The following is a 9776-nucleotide window of genomic DNA, read 5'->3' as shown; positions in this document are numbered from 1 at the left end:
CCCCAGAGCGGCTGGAGGAGGGAACTGGGCTCCCGGAGGGGGGCATGGCTTGGGGGTTCCCTCCTCAGCCCCCCATGGGCTCTGGCTAATTCTCTCTTTGCATCCTTTCACCAGAGGAGGAGCGCCCCAAACCAAGGTGAGATCCTAGCGGGGTGTGTGTGTGTCCCCCAATCACATCTTCCTGAGTATGTCGCCCACCTTCACGGATAGGGTGGGAGGGAAGAGAGAGAGAGAGAGAGAGAGAGGAGGGAGGGCTGACCGCACCCCTGCAGCCCCGCCCAATACAAATATAATGCAAGCTCTGCATGTATGTGGACAGTGTAACAATAAACAACGCTTGTCCCTAGCCTGTTTGGCTCAGTGGCTAGAGTGTCAGCCCCCGGACTGAAAGGTCCCAGGTTTAATTCCAATCAAGGGCACATGCCTGGTTGCGGGCTCGATCCCCAGTAGGGGGCGTGCAGGAGGCAGCCGATCAATGATTTCCTCTCATCATTGATGTTTCTATCTCCCTCTCTCTCTCAAATCAATAAAATCTATTTGAAAATATTTTTACGAGCCGCATTTTACAAAGTAAGACAAAACACATAGAACTAATCTTTTTCCTCCTCCCAGAAATATTCTTGTTGATTTCAGAGAGGAGGGAGATGGAGAGAAACATCAATGATAAGAGGAAATCGTGGTCCTAACCGGTGTGGCTCAGTGGATAGAGCGTCAGCCTGCGGACTGAAGGGTTCCAGGTTCGATTCCGGTCAAGGACATGTACCTGGGTTGCGGGCACATCCCCAGTGGGGGGCGTGCAGGAGGCAGCTGATGGATGTTTCTAACTCTCTATTCCCTCTCCCTTCTTCTCTGTAAAAAATCAATAAAATATATATTTTTTAAAAAGAGAGAGAGAATCATGGACCTGCAACCCCGACAGCTGCCCTGACCGGGAATCGAACCCGGCACCTCCTGGCGCACAGGGGGCCGCTCAACCACTGAGCCACACCGGCCCAGCTAATCTCAATATCATATTTATTCAACCTGTGACCGGTGACATTTCATCATTGCAACATGTAATTAACATAACACGTGAGAGTAGTTTGTTTGTAGCAAGTCCTGGAAATCAGATGTGCGTTTCCCTGACAGTCCCTGGGATTGGGACCAGGCACCTCGCCAGTGCCCAGAACCCGGATAGCTGGTGGCGGGGAGTATCCGGGACCCCCAAACCCTCACTGTCTTCCTCTTCTTCCCCGTGCCCCCAGCCGCCCTGTGGTACCTCCACTGATCCCCCCAAAGATCCCGGAAGGGGAACGCGTGGACTTCGATGTAAGTAACCCCCCCTCCCCCGCTCCGCCTTCCAGCAGCTGCAAACCCTTAGGCGGCCTTAATGCAAATTAGAAAAAAAAAAAAAGAAAAAAAGAAAAAAAAGCTAAGTAGGGTCCGAACACGGTGCTTTGCTGCCACCTGCTGGGCATTTTGTGAACTGTCAACCCCGCGGATTCCTGCGGGGAAGGGCGCCCCACTTGGGCCTCAGGGGCGCTGCCCGCGGATGATGGGGCCCCTAGGGAATGATGGGGCTCCCACGGGAATGATGGGGCTCCCACGCCCCGTCCTGCAGGACATCCACCGGAAGCGCATGGAGAAAGACCTGTTGGAGCTGCAGACGCTCATCGACGTGCACTTCGAGCAGCGGAAGAAGGAGGAGGAGGAGCTCATTGCGCTGAAAGACCGCATTGTGAGTGGGGTGGCGGTGGGGCTCCCCCCAGTCCTCCCTCCCCCCGCCGGTGGTGCCATCCTCTGGGTCTTGGGGGGATAACGGGGAACAGGTCCTGTCCAATGCCGTCCCGAGGCCGAAACATTAGGAAATGGACCCACGTCTGGCCACACGCAAACGTGTGCACTTTTTTTTTTTTTTGCCCTGGACCTTGACTGTGGGGTGGGGGGGTCGCGGGTGGGTGGTGGCGCCTGCACCCCCTCATTCTTCTCCGCCCCCCAGGAGCGGCGCCGGGCGGAGCGAGCGCAGCAGCAGCGCTTCAGGACCGAGAAGGAGCGGGAGCGGCAGGCCCGGCTGGCGGTGGGTGCCTCCCTGGGGGAGGCCCAATGTTCCTTCTTGCGCTGAGCTGGGCTCTCCAGTTTCCATTCATGATATTCTCTGGGGTCCCCCAAAGGTCCTCGCGCTGTGTTACTCAGGGACCTTTCAGGTGGAAGGAACAGGAACCCCAACCCAGGCGGGTTTAGCAGGAAGAAAGTTTTATTGGCTCCTGTCAAACAAAAGTCTAGGGCAAGCCTGCTCCAGGCATGGCTGGATCAAGCAACTCAAACAAATCTATCTATCTATCTATCTATCTATCTATGCATAATATGCAAATCAACCCGGCGGGGAGCGACTGGTCAGCTATGATGCGCACTGACCACCAGGGGGCAGACGCTTAAAGCAGGAGCTGCCCCCAGCCCACAGGTCCCAATTGCCCAATGGGGAACCGGGAACCGGGGGTGGGTGGCAGCGGTTGCAGGCGGTGCTGGGGCCTGATTGCCCTGCCAGTCGCCCCCAACACAGGCGACGGTGGGGGGCAGGGAGATGGGCCCAGATTGCAGGCCAGGCCTAGGGACCCTCCCCATGCACGAATTTCGTGCGCTGGGCCTCTAGTACCGTCGTAAAGACCCAGTATTTCTTTTCCCATCTTTCGGTGGATGTCTCAGTGACCAGCTCACCCCTGCTTGCGGGGAGCTTCCCTGGTCTGAGCCCTGATAATCCTGCATCCCGTCTGTCCCAGGCACACTGGAGTGGTCCCCTGTCCCTAACTGGTCAGAGTGTTTGGAACGTGCCCATGGCTTCAGGCCGTGGAACCGCGATCTGTGGCGGCATCCAGGAAGCGCCCGCTAGGACCACTTTTAAGGACCGGGAGTAGGGTGGTGTGGGGGGCAGAATAAGGGTGTCCGCAAGCAGCTCGCACCCTGATTCCTGGGACCTTCCGCGGGAAAAGGGACTTTGCAGATGTGGCTGAGGGTCTGGAGACCGGGAGTTGGTCTCGGGTGATCCGGGTGGGCTCAGTGCCCTCATTGGGGTGCTGATGGGAGGGAGTCAGAAGGGTCGGGGATATTTGACGAGGGAGGGAGGGGCCAGGAGCAAAGGGGGAAGGTCAGGCCTCAGGGTTGAACCCCTTTTCCCGCAGGAGGAGAAAATGCGGAAGGAAGAGGAGGAGGCCAAGAAGCGGGCTGAGGATGATGCTAAGAAGAAGAAGGTCCTGTCCAACATGGGGGCCCATTTTGGGGGCTACCTGGTCAAGGTGAGCTCAGCTGCCTGCGGCCTGAGGTCTGGGCTCCCAGGGAGGAGGTGACTGAGGGAGGGGCTGGGGGACCCCCTCCTGGGCCAGAGGGAGGAGGGGCTGGGGGCCTGGACTCCTGGGTCTGAGGGAGGAGGGTTGGGGGCCTGGGCTCCTGGGTCTGAGGGAGGAGGGGCTGGGGGCCTGGGCTCCTGGGTCTGAGGGAGGAGGGGCTGGGGGCCTGGACTCCTGGGTCTGAGGGAGGAGGGGCTGGGGGCCTGGACCCCTGGGTCTGATCCGAGGGAGGAGGGCTGGGGGCCTGGACTCCTGGGGCTGAGGGAGGAGGCTGGGGGCCTGGCCTCCTGGGTCTGAGGGAGGAGGCTGGGGGCCTGGATGCCTGAGGTCCTGGGGGAGATGGCGGCCTGGATCCCGGGCCCCTGGGTGCTGACGTGGGGAGCCATCTGGAGGATTCATACCCCAACCCAAGGCGTCCCCTCCCCAATCCTCAGGCAGAACAAAAGCGGGGGAAGCGCCAGACGGGGCGGGAGATGAAGCTTCGCATCCTGTCTGAGCGGAAGAAGCCTCTGGACATTGACCACTTGGGCGAGGAGCAGCTCCGGTAGGTGGGGAGGCCTGGGTGTGAGACAGGGAGCCAGGGACCCTCCTCCAGATCCGGGTCGCAGACGCCGGGTGCTCTGTGGCTTTGGGCCAGTGTCTCCCCCTCTCTGGGCCCCTGTAGCCTCCTCTGTGAAACATGTCGCTAGTAGGGATTGTGCAGGAGGCAACCGATAAATGATTCTCTCTCATCATTGATGTTTCTATCTCTCTCTCCCTCTCCCTTCCTCTCTGAAATCAATAAAAATATATATATATTTTAAAAAAGAATAAATTTGGCACCCGGCCAGTGTGGCTCATTGGTTTAACATCGGCCCAAGAACCAAGAGGCCCCTAGTTCAATTCCGGTCAGGGCACATGCCCAGGTTGCAGGCTGGATCCCCATTAGGGGTCGTGCAGGAGGCAGCTGATCAATGATTCTTTCTCATCAATGCTTCTATCCCTCTCCGTCTTCTCTTCTGTAAATCAATAAAAGTATACCTCCTGCTCGCACCCACACTAGGGCTGGGGGTGCAGCCTGCAGCCGAGGTACTTGCCCTGGACTGGAACGCTCCAACCATTGAGCCAAACTGGCCAGAGCTCTTTCCCAGTTTTATTACTACATTTAAATACATACATACATACATATAGATAGATAGATAGATTGATAGATTGATTTCAGAGAGGAAGGGAGAGGGACAGAAACACCAATGATGAGAGAGAATCATTGATCGGCCGCCTCCTGCAAGCCCCACACTGGGGATCCAGCCCACACCCCGGGCCTGTGCCCTGACCAGACCTCTTGGTTCATAGGTTAATGCTCAACCCCTGAGCCACGCCCGCTGGGCTGGGCCACTTCAGAGCCCGGGTCCCTCACCATGACCTCATTCTCACTTTAGGGCAGCGGTTCTCAACCTGTGGGTCGCGACCCCTTTGGGGATCGAACGGCCCTTTCACAGGGGTCGCCCAAGACCATTGGAAAACACATATATAATTACATATTGTTTTTGTGATTAATCAGATGCTTTCATTACGTTCAATTTGTAACAATGGAAATACATCCTGCATAGCAGATATTTACATGACGATTCATCACAGTAGCAACATGACAGTGAAGAAGTAGCCACGGAAATAATGTTATGGTTGGGGGTCCCCACAACATGAGGAACTGTATGAAAGGGTCGCGGCATTAAGAAGGTTGAGAACCACTGAATTAGGGGACTGAGTCTCCATTCCGGGCCGGGAGAGAGCGGGCTGAGATTTTCAAACCCTTTGCTTCGATTCACGTTGAGTATCTCCCCCTCAAATGTTACCGCAACGGCAAAACGAATGCCACATCCCGAGTCGTGCTGTGTGGCTGCGGACAGTCCCTCGCCCTCTCTGATCCAGGGCGTGACCTGGCCCCGTCCTGACCCCCATCTGCACCCCCAGGGCCAAGGCCCAGGAACTGTCCGACTGGATCCACCAGCTGGAGTCGGAGAAGTTTGACCTGATGGAGAAGATGAAGCAGCAGAAGTACGAGGTGAGACCTCGCTGGCCTGGGGCCTGGGGCTTTTTTTTGCGGGTGGACGGGCAGGTGGACAGACCTGTCCCCCGCTGTCCCAGCATCACCCTCTCTCCCTCCCTCCACAGATCAACCTGCTCTACAATCGCATCAGCCACGCCCAGAAGTTGTAAGTGTGACTGAGCCCCACGCCTGCGCTCCCTCTTGCCCTCCGCCCCCTCCTCTGGCTTTGTCCCTCGTCTCCTGTCACTTCTCTCTCTGGGGCCTCCATCACCATCTCCATGTCCCCGTATTTTTTTTCTTTTAATTGATTTCAGGAGGAAGGGAGAGAGAGAGAGAGAGAGAGAAACATCAATGATGAGAGAGAATCATTGATTGGCTGCCTCCTGCACGCCCCCCACTGGGGATCGAGCCCATAACCCAGGCATGTGCCCTTGACCAGAATGGAACCCGGGACCCTTCAGTCCGCAGGCCGACGCTCTATCCACTGAGCCACACCGGGCAGGGCCATGTCCCTCTAAGTCACTGGTTCTCAAGGATGGGGGTGACCTTGCCGCCCAGGGGACGTCGGGCAAAGGCCGGCTGGCTTTTGGCCGTGCCCCCTGCCCGGTGCTCCTGGCCTCCCCTGGGCGGAGGCCCTGGAGGCTACTCTACACCCTCCAGGGCCCAGGACAGGACCCCAGAGCAGATACCCGGCCCCCAGTCATGGACGTGGCCCCCAAAAGCACCCCCCCAGCACCGCAACTCAGCACAGATACCCACCCCACGTGACACTGGGGTCTTTGAGCATGAACTCCACCGCCCCAGCCAGTGAACCCCAATGAGAGCGCACTCGCCCGCCTCTTCCACTGGGCGTGGAGGGCGGGCCTCTTGGGCGTCCCATCTCAGAGGTCTGAGGAGCCCTCCCTCCTGACACCCCCTCCTTCTCCCGCAGCCGGAAGGGGGCAGCGAAGGGCCGCCTTGGAGGCCGCTGGAAGTGAGGATGGGGGGCCACCCCGAGGCATCGGAGCCCCTGGAGTTCTTGTCCCCCCATCTGTGTCCTGAAATAAAGGCTCCGCCCGCGGGCACCTGCTGAGGTCGTTGTTATTATTATTATTGTTATTTTAAATATGTTTGTGTTGATTTCAGAGAGGAAGGGAGAGGGAGGGAGAGAGAAACATCCATGATGAGAGAGAATCATTGACCGGTTGCCTCCTGCGGGCCCCACACTGGGGATCGAGCCCGCAACCCCAGCATGTGCCCTGACCGGGAATCGAACCCACAACCCTTTGGTGTACGGGATGACACTCCAGCCAACTGAGGCATGCAGCCAGGCTATCCCCTTCATTCTGAGACTACATTTCTAGGGTGTTGCGTTTGTCCAGGGGTAAGTGTTATGGACTAAAGGTTTGTGTCCCCCCAAATCCATATGTTGAAGCCCTGCCCCGCCCCCATGAATGGTGTTTGAAGGTGGGGCCCCTCGGAGGTGACTAGGATTAGATGAGGTCCTGAGGGTGGAGCCCCTAAGATGGGATTAAGGTTTTTTATTTTTTAATATATATTTTTATTGATCTCAGAGAGGATGGGAGAGGGAGGGAGAGAGAAACATCAATGATGAGAGAGAATCATGGATCGGCTGCCTCCTGCACGCCCCCTACTGGGGATGGAGCCTGCAACCCGGGCATGTGCCCTGACTGGGAATCAAGAAGCCATGACCTCCTGGTTCATAGGTCGATGCTCAACCACGGAGCCACATGGACCGGACTAGGGTTTTTGAGAAGTAGATGAAGAGACCAGAGCGTTCTCTCCACCATGTGAGGACACAGCGAGAAGGTGACTGCCTACAAGCCAGGAGGCGGGCTCTCACCTGAGCCCCCCATGCTGGCATCCGCTCTCAGGCGTCCAGACTCCAGCAGCTGGGAGATGGACTCGCTGGTGGATGAGCCACGCAGTGGACGGTGTGTTTGTCTGAGTCTGAGCAGCCTGCGTTGGCCGGGACAGTCAGCGCTCCACCAGCCTCCCCAGCGGCCAGCCCTGCGTCTCACCGCGCACTTCCCTCTCACATGTGCCTGCAACCAAGGTACATGCCCTTGGCCGGAATCGAACCTGGGACCCTTCAATCCTCAGGCCAATACTCTATCCATTGAGCCAAACTGGCTAGGGCCAATATATATATATATATTAATTGATTTTAGAGAGAAGAAGGGAAAGGGGGAGAGAGATAGAAACATCAATGAGAGAGGAACATCGATGGGCTGCCTCCTGCACGGCCCCCCTCACCCTCCCTGGGGATTGAGCCTGAAACCCGGGCCTGTGCCCTGACTTGAATTGAGCCATGACCTCCTGGTTTATGGGCTGACGCTCAACCACTGAGTCACAACAGCCGGATGGGAACATCATCATCATCATCATCATCATCATCATCATTATTATTTGAAACCATTGAGGTTATTTTCACCAGCAGTGAGGAGGGCCTGCAGCTCCGAGGTTAGCATCGATACTCCAGGGTTAGCACTGAGAGAAAACAGGACTCAGGGTAGAAGAGAATTTAAGGAGTGGAGTCTGAAAATGCCTGCACACAGCCAACGTCTTGCACCTATCAGACACTGCACACCCGCTGCCTCGACAACTAAAATATCAATAAAATATATATTAAAAAAAAAATTGCCGAGAGAGCTTATGGTGGGAGTGCATCCTGCAGATCCTTCTGTGGGTTGAGCAGATACCTCAAATTGTGTCTGCCACAAACAAATGGTCACAGTCACACAGAAATGCAGATGGATTGTACACCAAACTTATGGACACCGTAAGCAGAGGCACCCACTCAGCCACACACACAATTGCAATTGCACACGATTATAGCGTGTCACAGAATGCATAGGCATGGAGACACGCCTAGCAACCTGATTTACCGTCTAAGGAGGTTGATAGGTAGATGCGTGAGAAGAATGGGGTTGAGGACTACATATCCCAAGAAACATTGAGACTGGCATCCCTTTGTATCTATGGCTGGTCCTCCTCCCAAAGCCTCATGGGATTTGTAGTTTATTTCTTTGCACCGGCCCAAGGACTTGAGAGTGGGTAGAGTCTGTTGCTTCTGTCCAGATTCAGAGATGGCGAGCCTGGGCCAGGTCCCAGAGCTGGGAGTGGGGGCGAGACGAGGCTCCAACTCAGGACTGCCTAAGCCACAGCTGGAATTCTTTTTTAAGAAAATATATATTTTATTGATGTTTTACAGAGAGGAAGGGAGAGGGATAGAGAGTTAGAAACATTGATCAGCTGCCTCCTTGACCGGAATCAAACCTGGGACCCTTCAGTCCTCAGGCGGACGCTCTATCCACTGAGCCAAACCGGCCAGGCCTCAGCCCCTTTCTATGTGTCTTTATTCTGGTCTCAGAGTGACTGCATTTCTCTCTCAATTTGGACTTACGTGGAGAATACTTAAGGTGAGGATTATTTTGTGCTTCATAGTGCTAGGTATGAGACCATTCGCCCTGAACTACAAATCCCAGCATGGCTTGCAGGGGTGTGTAGGGACTGGACTACATTTCCCAGCGTGCTTCACGACCCAGGGTGAGACCAAGGGAAGCAAGAGCCAATAGGTTCTGTGGGTGCTCATCGGAGACTCCTCCTCTTGGGTTCCTTTCTCTCCCATACGATCCAGGAATTATCATCAGGGGCTTTGGACTTCTCTTGCCAATGAGCCTGATTTCTTGGGGTGGTACCAACTGAGCGTTTAGGGGCGTGGCCATGCGGACTACATTTCCCAGCAGGCGCCTAGGCTGTTGGCCCATTGCTGTGAACTTTGTGCCAAAAAAGTGAATTTCCCAGCATGCCGTGGGCGGCCAGCCAGGGAGGCTTGGACATGCATTGCCTTTAATGACTTAGTCTTAGGGTTTGCGGACTCAATTTCCCATGGTGCCCTTAAGTTTTTCAGGACCTAGGGAATCCCCTTATTCATTTAGAAACTATTTTCAATTACTATTAGGCGTGGTTCTGGGCTCTGGGAACAAGGACTGCACGCAGAAGCCAAATTCGCTGTCCTCCTGTAGCTTATTTCTGGTTGAAGGGAGCAGACAGCCCCAAAATACATCAGTTCGATGATATGAGGAAAGCTGATAAGGAAAAAATCATCTTTATATTTTTAGGACTTCCGGGCTGCAGACTCCCTTTTCCTACCAGGTCCCGTCCCTGAGATAGTCAACTACATTTCCCAGCATGCCGTGGGAGGTGAGGGGGGGGGTCACACCTCCGACCGACAAACTCCATTTCCCAGTGTCCCTCGGGGCATCCCCTCCGTTAGATTTCCATGTGACCCCTGAGACTAGCGGATTTCCCAGTCTGCCTGGGGGCAGCTAGAAGCTGGAACGTTGCCCTTAGCAACCTCCTCTTGCTGGAGATTCCACTTCCCAGCGCTCCCCGCGGCAATCTGTGACCCGTGGACTGCATTTCCC

At 55.7% G+C, this 9776-nt stretch overlaps 1 protein-coding gene across 1 annotated transcript in view; it reads left to right on the top strand.

The window, feature by feature from the left end:
• The window catches only part of TNNT1 (troponin T type 1 (skeletal, slow)), a 10254-nt gene extending 3836 nt beyond the window's left edge, over positions 1 to 6418 (top strand). Inside the window, exons 4-12 of the mRNA XM_006772218.2 lie at positions 115 to 136; positions 1245 to 1308; positions 1601 to 1717; positions 1979 to 2056; positions 3156 to 3269; positions 3755 to 3864; positions 5271 to 5361; positions 5472 to 5512; positions 6278 to 6418. Of these exons, the coding sequence (XP_006772281.1) occupies positions 115 to 136; positions 1245 to 1308; positions 1601 to 1717; positions 1979 to 2056; positions 3156 to 3269; positions 3755 to 3864; positions 5271 to 5361; positions 5472 to 5512; positions 6278 to 6323 (683 nt within the window). The 3' untranslated portion in view covers positions 6324 to 6418. The remainder of the gene's footprint in view (positions 1 to 114; positions 137 to 1244; positions 1309 to 1600; positions 1718 to 1978; positions 2057 to 3155; positions 3270 to 3754; positions 3865 to 5270; positions 5362 to 5471; positions 5513 to 6277) is intronic.
• The last annotated feature ends 3358 nt before the right edge of the window (positions 6419 to 9776 follow it).

Source organism: Myotis davidii, unplaced genomic scaffold, assembly GCF_000327345.1.
Source record: "Myotis davidii unplaced genomic scaffold, ASM32734v1 scaffold326, whole genome shotgun sequence".
Lineage (NCBI taxonomy): Eukaryota > Metazoa > Chordata > Mammalia > Chiroptera > Vespertilionidae > Myotis > Myotis davidii.
Note: the sequence above shows the minus strand (reverse complement) of the source record. Positions and strands in the feature narration are given on the sequence as shown.